Source organism: Eschscholzia californica, unplaced genomic scaffold (assembly GCF_041429995.1).
Source record: "Eschscholzia californica isolate CP2 unplaced genomic scaffold, dmEscCali1.0.p SCAF_6, whole genome shotgun sequence".
Taxonomy (NCBI): domain Eukaryota; kingdom Viridiplantae; phylum Streptophyta; class Magnoliopsida; order Ranunculales; family Papaveraceae; genus Eschscholzia; species Eschscholzia californica.
In genome coordinates, this window is record NW_028238483.1 from 41,513,044 (window position 1) to 41,540,840 (window position 27,797).

General features: G+C 34.6%; 3 protein-coding genes across 8 annotated transcripts; 1 reads left to right on the forward strand and 2 right to left on the reverse strand.

Moving 5' to 3' along the window:
- The first annotated feature begins 679 nt into the window (after positions 1-679).
- LOC147535015 (YTH domain-containing protein ECT4-like) lies at positions 680-7,129 on the forward strand. Of its 6 annotated transcripts, none has more exons than XM_086647303.1 (10): positions 680-905; positions 1,548-1,645; positions 2,060-2,121; positions 2,855-2,897; positions 2,994-3,142; positions 3,358-3,981; positions 4,224-4,436; positions 4,529-4,651; positions 4,767-4,972; positions 5,382-7,129. In XM_086647303.1, exons 2-9 carry the CDS (start codon positions 1,612-1,614, stop codon positions 4,935-4,937), a joined length of 1,419 nt encoding a protein of 472 aa, XP_086503429.1. In that variant the 5' UTR covers positions 680-905; positions 1,548-1,611; the 3' UTR covers positions 4,938-4,972; positions 5,382-7,129. The 6 variants fall into 6 exon arrangements, with proteins under 6 accessions (XP_086503429.1, XP_086503428.1, XP_086503431.1 ...); XM_086647307.1 differs by having other exon boundaries at positions 817-905; positions 2,863-2,897; XM_086647302.1 differs by lacking the exon at positions 5,382-7,129 and having other exon boundaries at positions 4,767-5,127.
- On the reverse strand, positions 5,248-10,204 carry LOC147535016 (uncharacterized). Its single transcript, XM_086647301.1, has 3 exons — positions 9,629-10,204; positions 5,882-8,504; positions 5,248-5,708 (listed from the first exon to the last, which is right to left on the reverse strand). Exons 2-3 carry the CDS (start codon positions 8,448-8,450, stop codon positions 5,359-5,361), a joined length of 2,919 nt encoding a protein of 972 aa, XP_086503427.1. The 5' UTR covers positions 8,451-8,504; positions 9,629-10,204; the 3' UTR covers positions 5,248-5,358.
- A 7,446-nt stretch (positions 10,205-17,650) lies between these two features.
- LOC147535017 (uncharacterized) lies at positions 17,651-21,711 on the reverse strand. The gene is made up of 2 exons (XM_086647299.1): positions 18,577-21,711; positions 17,651-18,365 (listed from the first exon to the last, which is right to left on the reverse strand). Exons 1-2 carry the CDS (start codon positions 21,179-21,181, stop codon positions 17,932-17,934), a joined length of 3,039 nt encoding a protein of 1,012 aa, XP_086503425.1. The 5' UTR covers positions 21,182-21,711; the 3' UTR covers positions 17,651-17,931.
- Positions 21,712-27,797: the final 6,086 nt, after the last annotated feature.

Genomic DNA, 27,797 nt, shown 5'->3' on the forward strand with positions numbered 1-27,797 from the left:
GAGAGAGAGAGAGAGAGAGAGAGAGAGAGAGAGGGAAAAGGGGGAGAGAGAGAAGATGATGAAGTCGTCCGTAACATCCGGTCGGCGACTTCTGAGGTGCGTTTGGTTTGCGTTTTTTTAGTTCTGCACCGTCTTTCCCGGGAAAATTTATGCTTTCCCCAAAGCGGTGGCCTAAAAAAGAGAGGCATGATATTTGGGAAAAACCGTATAAGAAAGAAAGAAAAATTGTTACGATCAACTAACAGAAAAGTCCACCACCCTTTGGTGCAATGGTTGGCACTCCCTCTTAAGCTCATGAGATTGTGGGATCAAGTCTCGATGAAAGTAGTTTATCATCGAGATTTATCATATGTAGTTCATACAATAACTAAAATAGATACAAAAATAGATGAGCTTTCAGAGCCCCAACGGTGATCTTAAGGGTCTTTATATGGCCTTTGGGGTCCAAATGTCTTAATTAGTGGTTATAGTGCTCATCCAAATTCAAGATATATTGTATATTATAATCGTGATGTATCAATGTCATTCAAATGTAATGACTCTTGGAGTCCAATCCAAAAAAAATGACAGAAAAGAAGTCTCAAGGGCCATTCTAGAATGCTAGATAAATATGTTGGGCAAACTTTGTAGTTGGTCACATAGTGAGGGCTATATTTGAATTAACCCCAAAACCTAAACTGCTTGGAAAAAGAAAACCTTGGTCACAAAGTGAGGGCTATATTTGAATTTACCCCTTCCCCAATAGGTCAGTCAAATCCATATATTTAATTTTTGCTCGATCGGGAAAACCCTCAATAAAAAAGAAATCCTTTGTTCAAGTCGATTGAGTTGAATGTGCTTCTCAATTTTCAGACAATCCTTATAGTTGGTTTCCGGCAGAAGAAGTGGTTTCAGGCAATTCTCAGGTTTCAACTCTATTTTTTTCTCTTCCATTATCTATTGCTAATACTTTGATGATCAACAACAATTGGGAATTTCATTCAAAAAAAAAAACAACAATTGGGAATTTTTCTAGAATCAAGATTAAATTTTTCAACTTGATTAAGTAATAATATCTATGTATGTATGTCTACCAAAAATACCAAAGTTCTAATCTTATAATTTTCTAAAAAAAAAAAAGATGAAAACATTATTACTCTAATTTGTTTGATTCAATTCACGAATTTTTGATGTATCTTTGAATTATCTATTCATTATCACTCTAATTTGTTTGATTCATATAATTTTCTAAAAAAAAAGAAGATAAAAACATTATTACTCTAATTTCTTTATAAGATGTTGTAAAGAAGTCTAGTTTACAGTGATAACATGTATGTTTCTCCACAGCAGAAAAACCGTGAGGGTTTATTGTAATGTGAATTCAGTGTGTTGTATGTAAAAGGAAAAACCTAAAATAGTTGAGTTTAACTCCTTATAATGAGAGAATTTTGTTGAAGATTAGTAGTAATTAACTACTAAACATACCCAGATTTTATTTCTCTGTTTTTCATGTGATATTTCACCATAGAGAGGAGAAGATATAAATTTATCTTCTTTTTTTGTTTCAGAGCAGAGAAGGGTTTAAATCTATAAGATTTGGGAATTTGGAAATTTGGGGATTCAACAGAAATCATGTCTGATTCAGGATATGAGGACATGGAAAGGGGTAATCTTTTTTCCTTCTTTGCTTAATCCTTTTCTTCAATTCAATGGTGGTAATTTGGAATGTTGAATTAGAATAGTTAAACATAAATTCATGCATTGTCAGATATTGAAGCAATTTAGGGTTTCTTTTAGGTTAATCTGTTCTAATTAGTTGATGGATTTAAGTTTGTAGATACCCATGTTGTTATGAAATTGTTTAGGAAAAAAGGGTAGTTCATGGATTTTTCATTGTTCAGTTCTTAATTTTGATCAGTTATGGTAGATACCATTTTGTTGTGACACAATTTTAGGCATGAATATTGAATGAGCCCTATCATGTTTATTGTTTAACCTAATTACTTTATTATGCTCTCTTTTTTCTTCTAATTTTAGTAATGAATGATGATCTTCGTCGTTTTTAACTACATTGATTCAGTTCAAGAGCGGGCGAAGCAAGAAATATTGAAAGGTGCTTATACAAATGAAATCGAAGCTGTGGTATGTATTAAACGTTTACATGATATCTTTCTTTTTCTTGCCTATTGCATCGACGACCAATTTTTGTTCCTCTATTAGAAGGAACCCATCTCATTCAGGATTATGTTTTGATGGATAAAAGTATAACTGTTTTTCCCTGTTCAAAGTTGTTCGGTAAAATTAGAAGTTTTTTTTCGTAGAAGATTCTAAAATTAGGGTTTTGGAAAGACGTTCAAGGGATGATTTTAGAAGCTACTTCATTAAAAGTTGGTTGTCAGAACCGAATTAAGTGTTACTATATAACTAAGAACGTATTGGCTAGACTAGGAAAGGATAGTTTGGGAGGTAAATTGTTGTCGAATATACTTACATGGTCTAAATAGTAACTAAAAGGGCAGTTCATTTCCATTTTTACGCACTAAAAGTTCGAGAGACAAACCGTTTTACTTCCTTAAATGTATGTTATTCTTTCATAGAGATGAATAGTCATCGATCAAATCTTCTACTTAGAAGCTCCATAATCTTCAAATCTAGTTGTTGAAGAAGAGAGCCAAGATCATATAAAATATCGTTTCTTTAGTATTTTTGGAAAAGAAAAAAGAGAATTTCGTTAACAAGTTCTATCCTTCACTCACAAAAATCAATTCCGAATACATTACGTAAATCCTTTATTTACTAGCATTTATAAGACTAATCACTTTGTTACACTTCACTAGTAAGATTAACTTTTGTAACCATTTTGATTTTTTTTAAGGTGTATAGAAATAAGTGGCTGGTACCAGATACAATTCTCTCAGGTTCTTCACTTGCTTGCTGTAATTTTTGGATGTGTTGTTTTCCTACCACTAGATAGCAGAACGACTAACGTATAGTAAAATTTTGATTCTGTTCAGGCCCATCAAGAGCCTCATATTGGTCAAAAAACTCCACTGCTGCAAAGCTTAGCCGTGTTCTTGCTACTATGGAAGCACGCCAGTCTTCAGCCTCACCGAACGTATCTGAACCCACCCTTCAAGATGAATCTCTTGAACCCATAAATAAGGTAATAAAACTTCAAGGTTATCTTCTTATACTATTATGGATGATCTTATGGTTAATTGGTTGATCCGTTTACCCGGGAATAAACAGTTTTCGGGTTGGATGAGGCTTTGTTTTGATGGTAAACTAAATTTCTTAAAATGTGCAATTGTTCATTGGATAATCATTTTCTTATCGTTCTATATGTACTGCGTTTACCTGCATGTATATTATCTACAGGTGGGAGAAGTGCCTGCTGATCTTGAATCTGCTGACGATGTTAAAATGGATATTCCACCGCGATACTTTCCAGTATTAACAAATCTAGGAAATCGAGTAGTCTTCAACAAGAATGACTCGTGTTCTCAATCTGGAGGGGTTTCTAAAGTGGGTTATCCCATGAAAGATCGATCTTCATTTACATATCAACAACGACAACAAACTCTTCCATCTAATGAGTCCAGAAACAACAAGTTGAATGGACAGAATCGAAACGTGAATGAAACCTTTAAAGTTGGAGAAAAACTTCAAAGGAGCGGACAATTAAATCCCGACCATGTCATAAACCGTGGGCCTCGAGCTCGTGGAGGGACTCGTACAAGTTTACCGACAAAGAAAAATAATATATTTGGTTTCATCAACAAGAGGGACAAATGCAACTTACCGGATTTTAAGATCAAGTATGAAAAAGCCAAGTTCTTTGTTATAAAATCCTATACTGAAGTAGACATTCATAACAGCATCAAATACGATGTTTGGTCAAGTACCACTTATGGTAATAGGAAGCTGGATGCAGTATATCAAGATGCAAGTACAATATATACCAAGACAGGCAAAACTTGTCCGATCTTCCTCTTCTTTTCGGTAAGTCTAAATTTCCCCCGTAAATGGAGTTTATATTTATGATACAGAGGGAGCTCAGTGATCGGACGCTTATGTCCTCGTCACTGAGCTCTGATATAACTCGGGAAAGTTTATGAAAAGCCAGGTCGTTTGATAAGATCAGGTGTTTTTGTGATCTAACCGGAACACTCTTACGTCACTTAATGTTTCGATATAATGCCTACTATTTTGTTTCCTTGTTTACATATTTGTGTAATTACTAGGCAAACGGAAGTGGACAGTTTGTGGGCCTATCCGAGATGATCGGGCCAGTGGATTTTAAGAAAGATATGGACTTTTGGCACCATCCGAAGTGGAACGGGTTCTTCCCTGTCAAGTGGCACATAATTAAAGATATTCCTAATCATCAACTACGACACATCGTACTCAAAAACAATGATAATAAGCCTGTAACGTTTACCCGAGATACTCATGAGGTATTTCTTCTCATTTCATTGTACGTTTCTGCATTTTACCACACATAACTTTTGAGTTTTATACGTAATTAACATTGTTGGTCTCCTTGCAGATTGAACTAAAACAAGGTCTTGAAATGCTAGCCATTTTCAAGAGTTATCATGCAAAAACGATGTTGCTAGATGACTTTGATTTTTATGAAGATGAGGAGTCGGCGTCTCAGAAGACTAATAAGGTACTTCTCCACAAACAATGATATATTGGCTTAAGGTGTTAGGTTATGAACTTATGGTTAGTCCGTATATCAAACAACCAAGACTTGAACTATTTTTTCGTGATTTGTCTTTCAGGTTGCTTCACAATTAGACTACCCTAAAGCAGAAGTAAGGAAAAAAGAAGCATCAACGACATCTAAGAAGACTTTTCGCCCAAACCCATCGATGATATCCTTAAGAGATCTTGCCCTCAAATACCATGCTGCAAAAGCTGAAACTGAAAGGTTGAATTCAATGAAAAAGTGAAGCATTCGATGATACATTATCGATATTCGCTTGAGGTAATTCATATTTTGTGAAGTTTTTCATTCGAGGAACTTAATGAAGCTACTTTAATTTATAATTCTTGCATTCTAGACAAGTCAGTACTGAATTAGAACATACTATTTCTGAATTGTTGAATTGCAGTTATACATAGAATGCTTGATACTTGAAATTTCTCTTTCGTCTTTCTTAGGATCGTTCTATGAAAGTGGCAAGTTTTTTACGCAGAATTGTTTAAGTTGTTTCTTTAAAAATGGTAGTTCTTGGAAAAAGGGTAGAAGAACATCAGATGGAAATACAAGATAACCCGAAAGATGGCATTAAACATGAAATCTAGCTACAAATTGACATTGTTTAATAAAGGAAAAGAAACTATAACCGGGTAAAACATATAGTCGAACTTTCAATATTTCTCTTTATTTGCAGCGGTTAAAACTGCGGAAGGTTCGGCATCCACGAGCATCTTCACAACATCTCTCATATTCGGACGTAAATTTGGAAGCTTAGTTGTGCAGAGAATAGCTATCTTTAAGACTTTGATCATGTCTTCTTCAAAAGAATCTGACACCCTTTTGTCTAGAATTCTGAGGGTGTCCTCTAGAGAATTAAGATGAGTAGAAACCCAATAGACGATATCTCTTTCTTCGCCGTATTCAGGGTGGGTTGTTCCTCTACCAGTTATTAGTTCTAGCAGAACAACGCCAAAACTATATACATCGCTCTTTTCCGTCAGTTTCAGAGAATATGCTAGTTCTGGAAAAAGAAAATCAAACCAACAATTAGAATGGGGGAAATTCGCCAAAACTCCCTACGCGAATTAATCTATTTTGTCAAAAAGGGACACCTCTGTTTTCGAAAGAAGTTAAGTCTTCGGTTTCTCATTAAAATGTATCTTTTAAGAAAATATTTCTAATATAGGCTCTCACCTGGAGCAAGATAACCATGTGTACCAGCAAAACAGCTTGAATCAGTCCATTCAGAAGATCCTTCTGCAATTCTAGCAATCCCAAAATCAGCAATTTTCGGTTCATAATCATCGTCGAGTAAAATATTTGTCGATTTAATGTCTCTATGAATAACAGCAGGTGAACAATCATGGTGAAGATATGAAATCCCCTTTGCCGAACCTACTGCAATTTTATGCCTTTTAATCCAATCCAATTCTGGTTTTCCGCCTTTGATTTCTCGTCGAAGAGCTTGAAAAAGATTTCCTTTAGCCATATACTCAAGAACTAAGCAATTTGAACCCCCTCTCGTTAAACAAGCATAAAGCTTTAGTATATTTCTATGTCTAATCTTTCCAAGAATTTCGATTTCTGATGTCAAAACTTTCATTTCCTTTCCCTTCCATAACTTTTTTACAGCAACTGTTCCACCTGACTTCTTCATTTCTAGTCGGTAAACTTTTCCGCTACTTCCACTTCCGATCAAATTTTCTTCTTCTAAATTACTTATTTCATCTGCATCAAATTCTTTATGGTGAAATGACTCAATTTTCCATGATGGGTCTTTTTGTTTTCCGTCTTCTATATCATCTTTGGTGTTCGATTCATTCTGCAGAAAGTTTCGGTAACTCACAAGTGATAGACCAGCTAAGATAGTTATCAGAGCGGACGCTATAATACAGAGTACAAACAGTTTATTTTCGACGAAGCTTCTGTTCTTATGAGTTCCGTGGCAGATACCAAGATCAGAATCGATATGATTTAGAAATTTCTTGTCGATGCATAGTTCTCTATTACCCGAAAATGCTTGATCTCCACCCATCATAACTAGATCATTCGGAACGTTTCCTGTTAACTGATTATAAGAAAAATCGATCAAACTAAGCTTCAATTTCTGTAAATTCTTAGGAATTGAGCCAGAAAGTCGATTTCTTGACAGATTCAATGAGTTCAAAGAGCTCAGGCTCGATAATGTTGGTGGTATATCACCACCAAGAAAGTTCGAAGCAAGATTCAAGTCAACCAATTTTGAACATTCGCCTAATTCAGGAGGTATTGGTCCTGTTAACGAGTTATGTTCTAAATGAAAAAACGATAACTGTTTCAGATTTCGTACTTGAGATGGAATTTTACCCGAAAAAGAGTTGTTGTTTGCATATAATTTATCTAATTGCGTAAGCTTGCCAATCTCTAATGGAAGATCACCCGAAAAGTTGTTGTTCTGTAAAATCAACTGATTCAAACTTGTTGAATTTCCGATGTCCGAAGATATTCCACCTGAAAAGTTGTTATCTCCGAAATCTATCATTTTCGCGTAAGGTAATCCCCAAACCCCATTTGCTATATTACCAGATAACTGATTGTTACTGATTCTGAATCGAACTAATGACTTGCATTCAGCATAAGTTTCAGGTAAATCCCCAGAGAATTTGTTACTCAAAGCAAGTAAGAACTGTAATTTCTTGTTCTCACATAAGAATTGAGGAAACTTACCCGAAAACCCATTTTCAGATATATCTATACTGGTAAGTGGCGAGAATCGGCCGAAATTTGATGGGAATTCTCCTGTGAAATTGTTTCTATAAAGTGATATAGCCACAAGATGTTGCAAATCGCCGAACCCATGAGGAAGTTCTCCTGAAAAAGAGTTTTCAAACACTTGAAAAACCACCAAATTCTTTAGATTTCCGATCTCCGATGGTAATTTTCCGTACATTTGGTTCTTAGAAATGTCGATTTCACTGAGAAGAGTTAGGTCTGCAAGCTCTGGTGGGAGCTCTCCCGTTAAATTGTTTAAAAAAAGCTCGATCTTGTTGAGATTCTTCAAAGTTGTGATAGCTTTTGGGAAATTTCCCGACAGTTTGTTTCTTGAGAAATCAAAAGTTTCCAATGCTTTTAAATCGAAAATGGAGTTTGGGATTTCGCCAACAAAATTCGAACCAGACATGAAAATCCATGTTAACTTCTTAAGTTGTCCAAGATTTGTAGGAATTTCACCTTCATCAAAATCATTTTGGCCAAGACCCAGTGAGATTAATCCAGTTAAGTTCCCAACCCAATTCGGAAACTTACCCGAAAAATAGTTCTGAGACAAATCAAGAACTTGTAAGTTTGTCAGAGCTGAAAGATCAGGAATTGTTCCATTTAACTCATTTAGAGTGAGATTGAGATATTGAAGATTACTGCATTTAATCAACTCTGATGGAAGATTACCAGAGATTGAGTTTGAAGCAAGTTGAAGAGAGGTTAGATTGTTTAAGACTGAGATGAAAGGTGATATTTCACCTGAAAGCGATTTGTTTTCGAGAGAAATTCCCGTTACCCGATGAGAATTCGAATCACAAGAAATTCCTGCAAAATTACAAGGAGAATTTGGGGAGTTTTCTTTCCAAGTTTCTAAGGAATTAAAAGGGTCTTTTAACTGTTTTTTGAAATGGAGGAGGGCTTGGGTTTCAATTGGTATGGAAGTTGAGAGTGGGAAAATGAGGAATAAAGAAAAGGTAGTTATTATAAGAAAATGGCGGGAAAAAGGTAAATGGGGTTTGGACATTTTGAGAGATGACAATAGAAAAATGGTCACTTTTAGAGGTGTCTATTTGATAACCTGCAACAAACATTTATCATAATTTAGTACCAACAAAAAAAATTGAATTTTTTTTTTTTTTTTTTTTTTGAATTGGTAAGCGTGTGCCTCGAACCCTTGACCTTTAAGTTGGAAGACTTACCTCTTACCAAAAAAAAAAAATTGAAATTTGTTTAGAGTAAAAGGCGATCCACCGACCCTATTCAGATATGAGAGTGGTTGTGATGGTGGTGGTGGTAGTAATTGGGGTGGTGGTGGTGTATAGAACATTTTTTTTTTTTTTGATGAAATTGGTGTATTTTTTTATTTATTTTTTTGTTAAAGGGATGAAATTGGTGTATAGAACATAAAACTAAAAATTAGCAAGAGAACAAAGTAGTAGTAAATGAGTAAACGATAAAAATGAACAATTAAAATAACAATTATGATGGGCCAATTTTTTTTTCTAAAAAAAGTATTGATGGACAATGGGTTGTTGTGAGGAAGATGGAGAATGAATAACTAAACGTTAAGCAACAAATTATTAAATATTTTATCTTATATTAGTTGCTTTTATAATGAAGAAACAACAAATTAATTTGAATTGAAATGAATGATAGATCGGAAGATAAAGGTTAAAGAAAAAAAAAAGACCCCACATATTAAAAATAAATAAATAACCATTAACAACCAAGGTGTTCCTCTCTAGGGTTCACCCTAATTGGTTCTTGTTGGATCACCCATACTTATAGTTCAACAAAAAAAAAATACCCACACTTACATTTTTATTATTTTAAAATAACATATTCTTGTCATTTTGATATATATTGATTTTATGATTATTAACTAGTTTAGAACTTGAATTAAGTCACAGTTCTTCTCTAATGTTCTTTTCAGATGATTTGAAAGAAAGAGAGAAAAGTATAATTTTGAAAAAAAAAAGTATAATTTTATGATTCTGTGCTTTCATTCCTTTAATGAAAGCACAGAATCCAAAATAATAGTATAATTTTGAAAGAAAGAGAGAAAAGTTCAAATGAAAATCAAAAAGGAGGTTAGAATCTCTAAATGAAATTCCTCCCTTTTGACCCAAATGAAACAAAATCAAGCATTCGTTCTACTAGTTCAATTTCAATTAAACCTAAGAGTTGGAAATTATTTCTTACCTGAAAGAAGTAGAGATTCCGTATATAATTTAGAGAGTGATCTGCTTGTTATAATTATAGAAAAGCTTTTGTTGATGAAGTAGCAAAATCCGAGTTAGTAACTTTCTGAGATAATAATAACATCGAGATCAGTTTTGAATTGGGGAAGAATTTTTTTTTCTTTTTGAAGATTTTGAGGTTATTCACGTGCTCTAAGAAAAACATTTAGAAAGGAGAGATTAAAATTGGAGTTTGCTCTTCTTATTACCCTTTAACTACTTTCTAGAGAGAGACAAAGAGAGGGAGACGTGGGTAGAGAATTTTAGAGAGAGAGAGAGAGAGAAAGTAAGTAAAAATTGAGTGTCTCCTCCACTCCACTCCTTGGGGCTTTGAGAAGTGAAATGGCACTCCTCCACAAGAGGAGACAGAGAGAGAGGGGGGGGAGGAAAGTACTGGTTGTGTGATTCGGTGAAGGAAGAGTTGATCAGAAACCCCAGCCCCAACAAACTGATAAGTGGGGGGGTGTGGTGATAATTACAGGTGACAAATTACTACAAACAGATAACTTCATTATTACTACGTCATTAGCTATATGACAAAACTTCTCCTCTTCGAGAAGGTCACTTTTATTGGGACACCTGTGTAATGCATTCGGACAGACTAGGGTTGGGAATCGGTCCGGTCGGGCTTACCCGCGGTAAAACTTCTTCTTCTTTGTCATCTATTGGTTCTTCTTCTTCTTCGTTCTTCTTCAACTTCAGTCTTGTTTAACTTCGTTCTTCAACCTCGTAGAGATGAGAGAGAGAGATGAGATAGAGAGAGTTGAGACAGAGAGAGTTGAGACGAGAGAGTTGAGACGAGAGAGGAGTCCATGAGAGAAGAATTTATGAGGTGATTCATGAAGAGGAGATGAATTCGGGAGAGAGAGAGAAAGAGAGAGAGGGCTCTTTGTTAATGAGGGTGTCTTCGATAGAAACCTATTTATACCCAAGGATGAAAACCCTTAATCTAACGGCTGGTAATGTGACTAATCTCTTAATCTAACGGTTGATAGGAAAATCGGTCCGGGCGGTCCGAGCAATGTAATGTGACAGTTGGTCAGAGCTTCAAAACCGAGACCGGCCCGATAAATCTAATCGGTCGGTCCGGGTTTGGCCCGATCAAACTTTGGGCGGTCTTGAGTGTCTCCGGACTCGGACGGACATCGGGCGGTTCACGGTTAACGGGTTTTTTTCCCAGCCCTAGGACAGACAGCAGGCGCCTTCAACAATTACTCATCGCGCCCCATAGTGGCATTGATACATCATCAAGATGTGATAAGTACGAAAACCGCCTAAGTTAAATTACAAATGAAAGATGTCTAAAGTCCAGATTTTTTGAGTTTATGTCAACACTTTCAACCACTTGGGCATCCAATCCAAGAGTCCAAGTAAGACCTCGGACCGAAAGGTGTCGAACTGACTAGTCAAAAAGTCGCATAGTGCCCGAGTCTGAGGCCTTGTTAGGGTCGTCCGACACCTTCACAAGAAAATTTTAAGGCACAAGCTTTGATCGTTTATAAGCATATCTAGGGCATGAAAGCAAGTTAGGGGCACCGAAAACAATTCGCTCAAGAGGTTTGTTGTTTTCATTGTTAAACTTGCAAATCCAGGGCATTGAAAGTAGGCTTTCTTCAAGCTCGAAAGGCCTAGGTCTCAGATCTTCATAAACAAGCAAGGTGATTGAACCTACGGATGTCAAAATTTGTCAATCCTGGAATCAGTCAGCGATAGGAGACTTGATGTTGGATCATATCTGAACGAATGATTCTGTTTCTTTGATTCTCGCTTCTGCTCCGGGAAATCTAGGGGGAAGCTACAAAAAGTTCGGAAACCTCTCCAACGCTCAAGACAGTCAGATTACCCTTTGTAGTTAAAGAATTGAGATTGATTGATCCTTATGGAGTGTACCTTGTTGAAGGTGATACGATGTTCTTTAATAGGTTGTTTTGGACATACTGTGATAGATTGTGAGATTGAGGTGGTTGAGATCCACCGTTCGGGATTTAGACTACTCTTCGTTAGTTTGGGGTCTCCTCTTTGTGTTTATCTGGTATCTTGGATATTTAGAAGTTCCTATGTTCAAAGATCGTTACTGGATATCCTGCTGAGTTGATAGATTATCTATGAGATGTTTCTTCCTTCGAGACTCTTGAAGCCCAAGTTAATTAAATACTTAAGATCTTAGTCAACTGAGATCTTTGAGAAGATTTGGGATTGAGTTGGTAAGCGTGTGGCGCTCTTCTGTCTTCCGATGTTTAAGACTTAAGGCATCAGCCTTGCTTACGTGGACCCCTGTACTTCTTCGCCGTCAAAGGATCGCCAACCAACTCTTGGCCAACGACGATTAACGACTTCTCCCATCTTCATATCTTTCTCTCTCTCTCTCTCTCCCACTTTCTCTCTCGAATCAGGCCTCTTTCTCTCGAATCAGACCTCTCCCTCTCGAATCAAATGTCTCTTTCTTTCGGTGGGGCATCTTATAATATCAATTGTCAGAGTATTATGTCCACAGAGGGACGAGGGAATAACCCGTGCCTGGTGGGTACACACTGTTCTATAATCCTTATAAATAAGCTTGGGAGATGTAATTTTAGCCATTGAGGGTATATTCTAAAACATATATCTTCCCCCCTTATTATGTAAGCATCTTTAACATCATTACCTCTTCAGTTTTATTTTTATTTTCCGGGAAATATATCATTATCTTCACCATCACTATATTACTGCCACTGACAGTTGTTGTCACATTATACTCTTCTTCATCATTTCTCCTCCTATCACCCTAGCTCCTATTCATCTTTTATGTCAACCACCTCACCCACGCTAAGGGCAGGCGAACGGTTGCTAACCATTGACCAAGACCCCGATTAGCTTGACTGAGCCTTCCGGTTGGGATGGGTGAAACCAATCAAAAGTGACAATCGCGCAAGTGAAGTCGGGAAACGGACTGCGCTGAAACGACTAGGACTAATATCAGATAAGTTTTCATTTTTCTCTCAAATAATTTCATCTGAAATAAAAGTTTAGGACGAGCAACGACAGAAAGCTTTTGTGTGGTCGGCAAATGAGAAAGGAACTCTATAGGCCAGAGTCATGTAAATTATGTTACCAACAAGTCTCTAAAAGCAATAGGTTTTATGGACTTATCTACAAAAACAATGCAAGGAGACAGATATCCATATAAAGTTGATTTCCCAATACACCACTTAAGTATCCCTATATCAGTCAACTTTAAAAAGGTTAGATGATTGAGCTGGGAAGTATGATGGAACCCACTAACTACCGACACTTTATCAAGTTAAAGCCAAACTGTGCTTTGTGATCGTCGATCTTGTTTACTGACTAATAAATGAAGGGCCTTGATATGAGGACTATGAAAATTAGGCTGAACCACGAAACATGGGAGTCAAATAATAAAAGTTGTATAGTGACTTGTGAGGTGCAAAATCTCCTGTCCACCCTATTTGATATCTTGACTTATTAAAAGGGGACGCTGTGGTCGTCGTACAGATTCCCTAAAATATGTACCCAAAACCAAACTAATAGAGTTTTTGTTGAAAAAACTAGTAGAGTTGTGGGTTATGGGAAATCATGATTAAACTCTACATAAACTCTTCCCTTATTATGTTTTTTAATTTTTACATAGAGATTTTGCCAAAGAATTCCGGTACCAAGTATTAGAGTATTGCAAGAGATTTTCTGAGTGGTGTTATGAGAGCTCAAAATTCATTCAGTTCGTTGGAGCGTATGAAATTGAATTGTTCATCTTTTATATATCATGAATTGATCGCCCCTTCAAACTATTGTTGGTAGACGAATCATGAACAGTGGAAGACCGAAAGGTCTTAATAATGCCCAAAGCTCAGGATGTGTGAGGTAAGATAGAATATGATTTTCCACGGCATCATTATGTAAGCAGTAGTCTTGTCAGATACTAATTAAATAAAATAGATGCAAGTGAACATTTGGAAGTAGAGGTCAATACAATTCTTATGAGAAAATTAAAATTGATAAATATGCACAAAAACATATCAAGTACCTTATTGTGCATGTATTAGTTATGAGCTGAACCAGCTCAATATAGAGAGAGAGAGCACAATTTCCTTGGCTTCTAGCAACTTTTTTGGGATAATTGGTGATAAAGATGATAATGTGTGGTTGAGTGGGCAGCTAATTATACTTGTGACCACTACTTTCCTACAATATTTCTAACCTAATCATCCACTTAAAATCCAATGAAGAAGACTTGTGGTTTTTCTAAGTTTTAGTATTCTAAAGCAAGACTCCACTAATGTTGATAAGGACCTCACTGATACTGTCTGATTGAGTGCTTAATAAAGGGCGTGAAAAAAGTTATACCATTTTATTCAGAAACGGTCTGCAACTATATTATAATAGTCCAAGAACATGACAGTTCAGATTAATTTTATGTTGGACGACCACAAATTTAACAAATCAAATTATTGTTATCGGTTATTTAGAAAGAAAAAGACATTGACCTATCCCATACTTCCATGTCCAATGGGGGTACAAATACCCATTTGACTCGTTGTCTTTTCTCTGTAAATTGGGGGTCCCATTTAAACTGTGCATCTTGACAGGTAACAATCATCTTCTAAATATTAATAGTGTTCAAACTATTTTGTTTAGGGACATTGTTAGTTGCTTGGAAAGGAATGGAGAATAGTATTATGTTTTCCCCATCTTAAGAGAAATTTGTGCTTCTAATCAAATCTATTAGATTGAAGATGATAAAAGACCATCCGTCTTAATTCTGCATTGCTTGTAGAAAAGATAGATAGTCAGACTCAGATCGATCATAAGTGAAGCGAAAATCACATCTCTTCAACTACTTATGTGTTAGGATATCCACTATTTTTAGTTAGTGTTTAGATTACAACGAGTAACAAATGCAAACCTAATAGACTATCGAGTTAAAAATTGATGTGTGAGGAGGAGATTGTTGGTATACTTTCTACATTAGTTGTAGAAGTCGCAGGTAGGCAGTGAGTAGAATCAGTCGATAGTGACACGTCTCTACAAAATGATTGTAAAACCAAAAAAGAGAAAAAAGAAAATAGTCAAAATTGGTCCCATGAATAGACAACTTCAATAATACTACTGTCATTACCCTAAGAAGAAGATAAGGAAGTAATAAAATGTCCTATGCATGTCTTCTCTTTAATTCATGCACCCTTTCTGCTTCTCTGGATATTGATTTTGGCAGGCATTTTACATGTGGTTTCCCTACAACCTGTCACTTAATTTTCACACTTTTAATACTATTTAAATTTGTTGCATTCTCATTTACACACTTGAATTACTTCTAGTTATGTGGTTTGGCAGTTCGGCTGAGTTAAAATTTCATGATTGAATCTTATAAAAAAGCGTTTCTCACTACGGGAGTTCCTCGGGTACCGTACGAGTCGGGACAGTATTGGGGTTGATCCAGTTCCAAGAAGTAATAGTGGGTACACTCATTCTGCTTCCTCTGCAAATTTTTCTGAAATATTATTTATTGGATATGGTCGTGTAGTTACACGAAAGTTCTTTACGCGAGAGTTGATCTCGGTCAAACCCTTTGGTCATCAAGCGTCTATAGATACCAAATTCCGTTCCGTCACGTTAGGTGGAGCATGAGCTGTGTCGAAGCCAAGTGGTGATCAAGTGCCAATAGGCAGACTCCCAAAGTCCCATATATTTACTTGGATCATGGGCTACGTCGAAGCGAAGTGGTGATCAAGTGCCTCTAGACAGACTCCCAAAGTCCCATACATTGACTTTTGCTTGTGGCGCGTAAAATAGAGGAGTAAATCGAGTTGGGCCCAAGTACCCACGGGCCACGGCACATAAGACCTCTGATCGACATTGCAGACTCAAAAAATATAAGAACACTAGGTTTTCCGATTGGTTCAGGGCTCACAAAATTGAAAATATTTTGTTGAAACCCACCATAGACTTATCAGGCAGCGGCTTTATTGTGTAGCCGGTAATTAGGAGTAAAATTTCCCTCTTTTCTTAACATTATATATACATTCCTATGCAACTTATAAGTCTATCATGAGTAATCAACCTAAAACCAACTAAAAACCTAGACCTTGTAATATCTTTAATCAACTGGGCCTATTAGACGGGCTCTATGCTTGGGTAAGTCATTTTTTCTTTTGTGCCCATGAGTAACCTGTATCACGTTTGAGGTAACCCATCTTTCTTAATGTTTTGTGTCTTTTGGATCGGGCGGGACTCTAGTCTAACTTCCGACCCCTAGATTCCCATATAGGGGGCGTCTATAGAATATCTCAACATAATACTTATAATCTAAGCCCATTAGCATGTGTAACAAGCCCATTTATGACTAGGGCCCACCCGTTTTTGCATGCGGAGAATTTTTTTTTTTTTTTTTGAATTGTCAACGTGTCTCGAACTCTAAAGTGAAAAACTAGACATCTTACCACTCCAACCCAGGGTTGTTGGCAAGTGCGGGGAATTTGGTCAATTGAGATTGAAATTTTCTTCCATGAAAATCTGGAAAGAAAAATATTTTTAGGTTTAAATTTTTAAAGAGAATAAATGAGATATAGAAAAAAATTACATTCAAACTTAGTAAAAGAAGTTCAAAGAAAAAGAAAGTAAGAATCTAAAAACATAGTAGGAGGTTTTCCAAACAAGCCATTACAAACACCTCCTATAATCTTGGAGTCCCACTCTTAAGAAATGTAACTCGATGTTCGTCGGAACCCATAACCTTTTTCGTTGCAAATTTGTGTTTTTTTCAGTAACACAACTGAACGGCCATAAAATCATATGTCCATATTCATAACTTTAAAATTAACTTGTAGATTAAATAGTTGGTAAGTCAACTACACCTTCCAGAAGTTTGAGTCCTTTTGTTCATAGGTTCAATCCTAGAAAATATCTAAACAACAAAAGATTTCTACAATTCTAATCTCCCCAAATGTTGATTTTTTAATTTAATATTAGTACAATATCATTTTTAACTATAGTCTCTCTAATGGGATAGTCAAAAAGGTTGTTACAATGTTTTTGTATTGGGATCCCTATAAAGACAAGAAGGAATTACTACTAGGAGTAGTATTTTATTTTTCTTAAAAGAATTGGAGCCCAAAACCCTAAAAATATACGTTCCAAAATCCAAAGTAGAGAAAGAGAGAGAGAGAGAGAGGGAGTAAAGAGGAAGGTTGCTGCTGCTTTTCACGAGACCCCAAAACAGTGTTATGTGAAGCACCATCAACGGGCGGCAGAATTTATGTGTTACTATATCTATCTCTCTCTCTCTCTGGTCTGCCTACTCAGACTCTGATTTCTGCTGCCTCATCGATTCTCTCGGCACTGAAACTAGAGACAATCAATAACAAATACTACAATGAAACAGCCAAATTATAATATCAATCAAAAGGGCTTCTGCATTTTGCAGAGCTTTACTTTATGGTGGCGAGGCTTTGTTATAGATAGGTAACATATCTAATCCAATTTTAGAACCTACTAATGTTAAAATTTATTTTATGAACTCTAGGGTCAAGAATAATGACAAACCGGACCGACTAGGAAGACGAAGATCTGACGATTAACAATAACTCAAGATATTTAAACATATTCGAAGATATTCGTAGTTATGTACGATTAATATAACGAATCAAACCTACAAATTCTAGTATTTATTAATAAATCTAATATTGTGTTTCTCCTAAGTCGGAATGATAGAAGAAGCTCTTCAACTAAACCACGTTAAATTATCGTGTCGATTATTTCAATTATCTTTCGATTATCATATAGTCGTGAATTTGACGAGTAAGAGTAATCGTGAATTTAATGAATAAGAAATTGTACGTTATACGCCATATTGCTGTACTGCATGTTTGTTGTTCAAGTGCATTTTTTTTTTTGCTGTACTGCATGTTTGTTGTTCAAGTGCATTTGCCATGATGTGTTTAGCATATGGCTTGTAGCACAAACAACACGATGCCAAGTAGATACAACTAAATAAAAGAAGATCAATTCATACATTTGTATATTATAGTACATAATTTCATACATATTCTATTAGCACTCCTTCACAAGAAGTGCAACCTATTCTTATTATCCCCTCTCACATTCTTCTTTCTTTCCTCACCAAATCTTCTATAACTAAAACTACTAAAAGCATAAAACAAAATTCCCAAAAAAACAAGAACTAATTCTCAACATTGCATAGAGCTATACCTAAATACAACTTTTTAGTTTTCCATTAGGACATTAAAATCATTTGTAACCCTAAAGCTTCTTTTAGACCAAAAGATCTGGCTGGAGTTTAAGAAATTGTTTTTCTTTGTCCTCCTTACCCAAGTTCTTTAGTTCTTGTTCTTGTTTTTCAGAAGTTTTCGAAGAGGTCGAAGATGATGGAGAATGACGAGAGTATTCCGAAAGCATTTGAACTACTTCTCTCATTTTCGGTCTCTCGACACTATTCTCTTGAACACATAACATTGCAGTGAAAAACAGGTGCATTGCTTCATCCATTGGGATTTGACTTAGCCTTGAATCAAGAATGTTTATTACCCTATCTTTTCTGCAATTTGTTGTTCTTGTAGCCCATTGAACAATATCGACACCATCTCCAAATTCACCCACAGGCTTTCGTCCTGTAATCAGTTCTAGAAGAACTACTCCAAAACTATAAACATCACTCTTCTCATCGACCTTCAATGTATACGCATATTCTGGAAAGTACAAGTATAAATAGTATCATTCACAATGTTGAAGATAACATAACATTTGGAAATGGTAAGATTATGTTCAATAGGGCCACTTGTTTGGCTTTTCCAACCCAAGATTAATGGGAAACCAAACAAGCGCGTACGACGAATTATATATGAGATAATCTTAAAGTATCAATAGTATTTTAAATTACTAGAAAAAATAAATACATACCAGGAGCAATATAGCCATAAGATCCTTTAATTGCTGACATATATTCAGAAGCACCACCATCATCAACAAGGAACTTAGCAAGACCAAAGTCTGCAACATGAGCTTCAAATTTTGAATTCAAGAGAATGTTATTTGACTTAACATCTCTATGAAGTATCAATGGTGAACAATCATGATGAAGATAACAAAGACCCAATGCTGCTTCAATTGAGATTTTATACCTCAAATCCCAACCTAAAGTTCCACCATTTTTCCCATGTAAAGCTTCACCCAAACTTCCATTTCTCATGTACTCATAAACTAGTAAATTCGTACTCGAATTCGAACAAAATGCCAATAGTTTCACAATATTTCGGTGTCGAATATTACCCAAAGTTTGAATTTCTGCAGCAAATCCATGATCATGGCTATTGTTACCAAACCCTAGTAATCTTTTTACTGCAATTTCTTCACCATTTGCCAATTTTCCAACATAAACAATTCCAGCACCACCTCTACCAATCACATTACAATCCTTTATACATTCAAGAACATCCGAAACACCGAATTCGACTTTCTGAAATGTTGTCATTTTCCATGAATCTGGCCCATTTTTCTTGAATGATCTTGCCTTGATTATTGCTACTATAGTGAATATCAATGAACATAACAGAAACCCAAGAGCAAGAACTAATTTGAAACTTTTAGTAACTTTTCTGGGTTGAATTGTAATTTTTGTAAAATTACAAGGACTGTTTAGTAATGAACCACATAAATGAGGATTACCCACAAAAGATGAAGCATCAAAGTAGGAAAACTGGCCGGATTCCGGTACCTTGCCGGAGAAATCATTGAAGGAAAAATCAGCACCAGTTAGGCTTTTCATGGAACCAATTGATTTGGGTATTGCTTGATCAAGATGATTTCTTGATAAATTAAGGTAATTCAAGATTCTAATTTTCGAAATTTCAGTTGGAATTGGACCTGAAAGATTGTTCTGACTCAAATCAAGATAAGAAAGATGTGAACAATTCCCAATTTGGGGTGGAATTTGATCAGTGAGAGAATTTCTACTCAAATCAAGTTTTAGAATTTGATGAAGTTCACAAATTGAAGATGGAATCGGACCAGAAAATCGGTTCCCATCGAGTAAAAGAGTTTGGAGAGAAGTAAATTCTGAAATTGAAGACGGTAATGAACCAGAAAGAAGATTATTTGACAAGGTGAGTTGACTCAATTTTTCTGGTCTAAAACCGGAATCAAAATTTTCTGAAAAAATTCCGGATAGATAATTATTGTGCAATTCAACAAATTCTAACTTGGGTAAGTAAAGAAATCCATTAGGAATACTTCCATTCAAGTAATTTTGTCCAATTCTAACTTTCACAAGACTTGAACAAAACCCTAATTTTTCAGGAATTGACCCAAACAAGAAATTTTTCCGGAGGATTAAAATCCTAAGTTGGTTAGAAGGACAGAGATTTTGAGGAATTGTACCAGTAAGTTTATTTGAAGAAAGATCAATTAATTGAAGTTTCCCATTTTGCCCTAATTTTTCTGGAATGACTCCAGTAAAATTGTTCAACCATAATTGAAGAGTATCCAATTTGGGTAAATCAGAAACAAAATCAGGAATTGACCCATGTAATTTGTTCATGAAAAGATTCAAAAGATTGAGATTTTGAAGATTTGAAAACTCAATTGGGATTTCACCAGTTAATGCATTATTTGATAGATCAAGATTGATTAAACTTGTCAAATTTCCTAACCGGTTCGGAATTGAACCGGATAACCGGTTCCCATGCAAATAAAGTGTATTAAGAAACTTTAAATTCCCTAATTGACCAGGAATTGAACCATTTAACTCACTGTAAGAAAGATCTAAATGAACTAAATTGATCAATTTCCCAAATTCTAATGGAATCCCACCTTCAAAAACATTGTAATAATTCAAGAAAAGTTTTCTCAAGTTTGTCAAATTTCCCAACTCACCTGGAATTTTCCCATGAAGATCATTTCCTGGTAAAGATAAATATTCCAAGTTAATCAAATTCCCATAACTTGATGGAATTTTTCCATAGAAAAAATTTCCACCAAGTTCAAGATACTTCAATTTTTCGGATAACTTCAAGACCCCAAGAGGAAGGAATGCTGTAAAATTGTTATTATACGCGTCGATAACTTCCAAGTTCTTCAAGGTTGAGTAATTCCAATCTAAACCTCCATTAAACTGATTGTTTGAGATGTTAAGCCATTTGAGATTAGGTAAGTTGTTTATCATAATTTCACCAGTAAAATTATTTCCATCAAGAGAAAGACTAACTAGTCCATCTAAACTTGAAATATGTTTAGAAGAAACATACCCACAAAGATTCAAATTTGATATATCCACGACAATAACACGATCGTTAGAACAACTAACTCCATACCAAGAACAAACTGAACCCGTGTTCGAAATGTTCCAACTAGATAAAATCGGTTCGGAGAACTCAAACCCTTGTTTTAGTGAAGCTAAAACAACTCCATCATCAACCAATGAAGAAGAAGAAGAAGATGATGAAGAAAGTAAAGAGAATATTGAAACTAGTACTAAAACTACTTGGTTTAGAACAAGAAAATGGACCATTTTGAGCTCAAACCTTTAGTTTGAGATCTATTTTCGACTACAATCTAGTGGATTTGAAGAGAATGTAAAGAAGTTTAGGAAGTGTTTTTGAATATGGGTAGGAGAGTTTTGATCAAGAAAGTGAAGAAAAGTTTGAGAAACTTCAAGTAATGAGAGGTTGGGAAAATGAAGCATCTTTCAAAGGGGAAGAAACTTCACATTGAAGAAGGAAGATATGCCTAAGCCTCTCTTTTTTGTTCTTCCTTTTTTGCTTTAAAGATGAGAGAGGAGAGAAAGAGGGAGAGAGATATATCAAGTGCTAAACACAATACTAGGAGTATGAAGTATGAACAATGAGCATAAAAGCAAAGGAAGATGGAAAAAAGGAAAGCTCCTATATTTAAAAAAAATCAATCAAAGAGGAAAAGTAAGTATATAAACAGAAAAATGTTTCTTTCATGTGGAGTTTCACTCAGTGTTTACTCAAAGGATGATGTTATATCTTCTAATTCATTAATTTCATCAAATATTTTATAAAATTTTAGTGATCTAAAATCTAAAGTACAGATTGTGTCATTATAAATACTTCGATTAGGGTTATGTTTGATTTTCAACAAAAAAAAAAAGGTTATGTTTAATTTCTAGCGGTGGTCCAGTTTATTTTTAGTTTAAGGAGTAGAAATGTTGAGTGATAGTTTTGGGGGGGTTTTACTAATTTGAAGATAAAAAGGGGTGTTTAATTAATTAATTAATTACATTTCATTATGTTAGACCTAAAATGTTCAAAATAAGGCCGTTGGCGTTGGTTAACACCATAACAGAAATTTTAAAGTACAAGGTTACAAAAAAAAAGGTAAAGTTATTCTCTTCTTTCATGTATTTGACAAAAATGCCCTTTTGCTTTTAAAGACAATGATAAAGAAGAGCTTTCACTTTAAGTGAGATAATGATAAAATTTGTCCTTCCAATCTTCTCTAGACGAAAGTACCCTTCACAAGTGAAGTAAATGATATCTCTAGTTCACAATGGAATAATCAATTAGATGTGTCTTCTTCAACAAAAAAAAAATTAGATGTGTCTAATTCAAAATGAGATGAAGCACATGAATGAATATATTCAAATTGTGATAAAATGATAGCATAGCAAATATGTGATAGTTACTGTCATAACATCAGAAAGCAATTAGTATTATACAGTTGAAAAGAGAGAAGAAACAGTGGAAAGAGTCGAAAATTATTAAAATAATAGTTATAATCGTTACAAATACGGCTCCTTAGTCAAAAAATTTGTATTGTAAATGATTTGGAACCACTTCTATTTGACAAAAAAAAACCTCCAATATATTTGGGTAGGGATGTTACCATATATTTGACACCAATCTCTTATTTTTACAATGAAGTTAAATTATTTAAGAATATTAATTGATTGTTGAACAAGGAAATGTTGTCAGAGAAGATTCCACTTCTCCCAACTCATATTATTATGCACATGCATGCATATTGCATGCATGAATACTTTTTAATATATTTTCTTCTTATTTTATAATAATAAGCGTCAATTTTCGTGAAAAATCATCATATATAAAACTTCAACCACATCTAGTACATCCATTTCATATATATGGATTTTATATAATAACCATATCATGAATGATAATCTTTTTAATAAAAATCTAGCATGAATTATAAGATGGATGTATAAATACATATGGGAGATAGAATTTAAAGAATCAATGGAGAAGAAGCTTTTTTTCCATCACTTTATTTTCTTTTATTTATTCTTCTTTTTTAAAATTTTTTTTTTCTACTTTATTCTTTCTCCTTGCTTAGGCTACAGGGATGGGACCAACTCTCCATACTAATCTTTATATGTAATGGTGCTTTAAGGGAGAATAGTCCTAAAGAGAGGGCTGAAAAGAAATTTTCATATGTAGAGAGATAGAGATTTGTGCTTTGATCTTCCACTTTAAAAACATGACCCCTCCTCTTCACATGGAAAAGAGTGCAGTTGTTTGAACTTGAATTGATTATGTTTCCTAAGAAGAACAATAGTGGAAACCCAAAATTAGGGCTATTAAAAAAATATTAAGGTAATGGACAATGGGTACCCTTTTGAGGGGTCTTTGTCTTTGTTGTTGAAGGGTAGGAGAACCCTTTTGAGGGGTCACTATCTAACTTATCTGGCTCCCCCTGTTTAAGGGCAGTGGGGAAATACCTTTGCTTGGTCATGTAGCAATTGAAAATGCTAAAAATATAAGAATAATATTTTAGCTAACATCATTTAAACATAAAAGAAAAGTTGAAGGGTTGCATGATGCTTTGAGATAGCAAGGTAGGGTTTTAAAGTGGTGGTTTCTTCATTTAGTCCCGCATTAAGCAGTAAAATGAAAAGTCATTACTTCCATCCAAGGTCAGAAATGGATTCCACACCTCTTATTCTTGGCAGATAGCAACCTAAATAATGTACTATTATTCTTTTTATGCATGTTCTCTATATGGGAGGGAGAATCAATTCCCTATTTGCTAACTTGCACATCCATGCATTTATCTATCTTGATCATTTGTTGTAAGTGTGTTTTTATATTCGAGAATGGAGTTTCAAAGTTCTACTCAGCATAATGTCACTTGATGCATTGATGACACAATTTAGAAATATTAATTGTCGAGACTTTTATAAGACAGATGATAAAAGTACGTGGTTTGGAAGAAAGTCAAATTTTGTATATGAGTATGAGAAAAATAAGAATGTCCTTGAAGAAAATGTAAAAGGCGATAAGTAAGACTTTTCTCTAACTTACATTACCTTCCACTATAATGTGGTGTAGAGAAGAGCCTGACCATAATTTAATAGTACATTGTGTGTGTTATAGTCTTACATCTGTTGAGAGAGACTCCAAAACTTGAGCTATAAGTGTGTATTCAAACTTGGTAATGATCGAGTCTTTTAGGCGGGCTCATGAAACCCTCACTAGGAACAAAACTCCGTTCTACACTTGGCTTTCGCTGCCAAAAGCAGAAACACTATCAATATATGTTAAAACTAAGAGTGTCACATATAAATTGGATAGTTACTTTAATTTCCTTCAAACTGATAAAAGAGCCACTTAAAACAAGAAGAAAAAAATGGTATAACGACCGGGCAGTCATATGACATCCGTGGCCCAATCCTCTGAAGCTTTAATAGATTGCAGAATCATTACATGCCAGACTCTCTTCATGTCAGTTTTATACATAGCCCACGACAAATGTTAGAGATTTTAATATTCATTTTATTATTTATCCGGACGTGGATTATTTTGTGTGTTTAGCTACTTAATTAAGAACTCTAACTGCAATTATGTGGGTTTGTATGATTTAGTTTGGTAATCTTCACTTGATTTATACCCTGAATGTGATTATTTTTTTTTTTTTGAAACTTGACATATAAAACAAAAATTTGTGTGTAGTTTAGCTAACAAATCGAAGATAAAATAGTTCAAGAAAGTAGTTTGAGTATTTTTATGGTGATGTTCGATTTATCTCATTGAACTATATATTTTCTTACAAGGTGGCGTGTATTAATTAGACCAATGATTCAGCTAATAAAATATCATAAAAAAGATCCGCCTCACTTAAGGTTTCTTTCTTTTTTTTTTTTTGTTGAAAGCTCACTTAAGTTGTATATATCACTAAAATTTTCATTTCTACTAAAGGAAAAACTAGTCTCAAAATTCAATCGTCTTAAGGTGAATCTATAAGTATGTGTAAGTTAGTATAAGAGTTAGAATACTTTTGCATTACAACATCATGGAATCGATAGAAATAAAGAGTGGTGAACATTGAACAATTGAAAGAATTAAAGAGAAAAGAAAAGTAAAAAAAGATGAAATAAAGAAAGAAATAAAGGGTTAAATTATAGAAAAGAAAAACATGAAGCATTTTCCTATGAAGTTTGAACACTTTGGGTGAATACCCAAACTAAGAGAGAGCTTTTCTTTCCCAAGTTGGCTGACTCAGACTGTCTGCCTTATAGGACAAGGAAGCATCTATAGAAGCTGCCACTGGTCCTCTTTGATAAGTAATCACTGTTTAAAAGAAAGAAAGAAAAGCAAAAGCATTATTAAAAGATTGTAAATAAAGCAAGGATTCTTAAACCATTCATAACAAAAGTAAAGTATTTTGATGGCAGAGTGACTTGTCTAATGACCCCCAATTCCCATATGAGTGAATCTCTCACTAATTAAAGTTCTTTCTCTATCTAAATCTAGGAGATTTCTCATTCTTATTCTATGACTATCCACATATAATATATCCAAAATTAATTTCTCTCACTTCCATATTTGATTAGACTCTAATTCTAATTTATAGGTGCTTATGTCTAGTCACTACTTTGAGATGTGCACAATTAGTTTTGGAGTTAATTTGAATTATTAAGCATTCATCCAAATTTTAGAACCTCAAAAATGCCTTTATCTTATTAATTTAACATTCTTCCAAGAGAGGAAAAGAGAGTTGACTCGAAAATAAAGACCATTGATTTTGTGTAAGTTTAGAGCAAATTTTGACTTGTAAATCCGTTTCTAGTTCTTTCTTTGTTCTTTTTAGGTTTTGGAATTCTTTTATTTGTACTTGGCACTCTTTCAATCTTTAATCAGGGGTTTTTGCTTTAAGTTTTTATTGTTCTCACTCAAAAAAGACTTCAAAAGTATCAAAAACTTAAGTAAAAATATTTGTCTTTGGTAATAAAACAAGTAACCCATGTGATGTGAGCAAGAAGACAATTTCTTTAAGGAATTTCGTTTTTATCAATGTCAACTCACGTGGAGGCAATACGAAAAAAACACTAATACTGTGAAGATGTTTATTTAAACTCATTTAGTTCTATAAAAATGAATAATAATTAAACACATTAGGGATAAGTATATATTTTTAGTATCTAAAATGACAAAAGTTGAGAGATAGAGAATAATATCGAGTTCAAAAAACCCCTAATTCGAACTTACTTTGGTCCTCTACCCAAATGTGGCAACTCCTAGGGGTTATTGTAAAAGACAATATATATGTCAAAATAATCAAAAGTTACTTGTAGCACATATTTTTTTGTTGAACTACTACTACCACATTCTTCCTCTCTTGTTTCAAAATTTTTTGGGGTTGGGTACTTAAAACCAAAACCTATTGTAATATCACCAAGAAGTCCCCAAATATCTCAAAAGTCCAACTCCACTAATGTGATAAGACAAAAACCCCCATGCATGCAGCTAAAGATAAGAAAATGGCTCTTTATTTTAGAGCTTTGTCATTGACACATATGCAAGGAACAAAAAACAAACATGTAAATGCTAACAAAATTTGTCAAGTCTTTTCATTCAATTTTTGTTTTTGGACACATTAGGTCTTTCTTAAAGCACAATCTCTTCTTACAAGGAATGTTTTGTCCTAAAACTATAGCATTTGAGCTGATTTATGAAAAATATTAAATTACTAATATACTTTTGGGGGATACTTTGGGCATAATAAGCATTCATCTATTAATTACCCCCACCAACCAACAAGCTAAAAAAAGAAATCCAGTTATTCAATTAATCCATAAAAGTATCTCAAAAGAGTACAAATCAATAAACACATAGGCTAGAATACATCATAATGTTAATGTGTATGTATATGTATTAGCTAGGTTTCAAATGATTAGTCCAAAGAGATTATCTACTAGTCTAGCAATAAGTTTAGTCCTCACTATCACTCTTTCAACATCAAGATATTTTGTACTTGATCATTTATTTTTCTTTCTCTACTATATTTATCTTCATGTAATGGGAAAAGAATCTACTGAATATGTAATTCAAACTCAACATAGGGTCTATTGTATGATACTTTGGCACTAGCTTTTTTTTTTTTTTTTTGATGAAAGTAGGCATATGCCTAGAATTTATTTATTAAATCAAAATATTGGCTTTATCCGTTGCCAATGGACTTACAATACAATTAGGGGTATTAGGAACCTCCCAAATCTGAGTTACATTCTCATTAAGAGCAAACTTAGCTAATAAGTGAGCAACTTCATTAATCTTGCGCGGACAATATTGAAATTGAACGTTTTCAAAAATTGCAATTTCGGATTGTATTTCCGATACTACATCCCTGATCCTCCACGGGGGGTCTTCATCTGATTTTGAACAAGCTTCAGTCACAACCATTGCATCTCCTTCGATAACACAATTCCAACTATGTAATGATTTCGCTCGAGCAATGGCTAGTTTAGCCGCCATTGCTTCAGCTACTAATGCGTTCGGAACTGTGATGATCTCTGTGCAGGCTGTAACAAAGTTTCCCTCATAGTCTCTACAAACTACTGCAATTGCCGCAACCCCTTCCTTAAACGCCGCATCAAAATTGAATTTCATTGATTCTAAAGGAGGGGGAACCCACTTCACCAATTTCACATGGTCAGATATTCTCACCTCGATTTCATGATTAGGCTCTGAAAGTGTATATTCTCTTAACAGGTTCAAAGCTTGAGTGACAATTGAATTTATGCACGGAGTCGTACCCTCGAACACTTTCTTATTACGAGCTTTCCACAAAAACCAACTCGGTGGGAGATGGAAGGAACATTAGAATTTGGGACGATCCTTGGGTACCGAATTTGAGAGGGTTCA

What these genes read in the sequence shown, in the direction of transcription:
- LOC147535015 (XM_086647303.1), top strand. Translation starts at nt 1,612, where the DNA reads ATGTCTGATTCAGGATATGAGGACATGGAAAGGG. An exon ending in CAAATGAAATCGAAGCTGTG is followed by an intron (nt 2,122 to 2,854) that starts GTATGTATTAAA and finishes ATTTTTTTTAAG; the next exon opens with GTGTATAGAAATAAGTGGCT. An exon ending in TTACCCGAGATACTCATGAG is followed by an intron (nt 4,437 to 4,528) that starts GTATTTCTTCTC and finishes GTCTCCTTGCAG; the next exon opens with ATTGAACTAAAACAAGGTCT.
- LOC147535016 (XM_086647301.1), bottom strand. Translation starts at nt 8,450, where the DNA reads ATGTCCAAACCCCATTTACCTTTTTCCCGCCATTTTCTTATAATAACT. An exon ending in ACATGGTTATCTTGCTCCAG is followed by an intron (nt 5,709 to 5,881) that starts GTGAGAGCCTAT and finishes TTCTTTTTCCAG; the next exon opens with AACTAGCATATTCTCTGAAA.
- LOC147535017 (XM_086647299.1), bottom strand. Translation starts at nt 21,181, where the DNA reads ATGGTCCATTTTCTTGTTCTAAACCAAGTAGTTTTAGTACTAGTTTCA. An exon ending in TTATGGCTATATTGCTCCTG is followed by an intron (nt 18,366 to 18,576) that starts GTATGTATTTAT and finishes TGTACTTTCCAG; the next exon opens with AATATGCGTATACATTGAAG.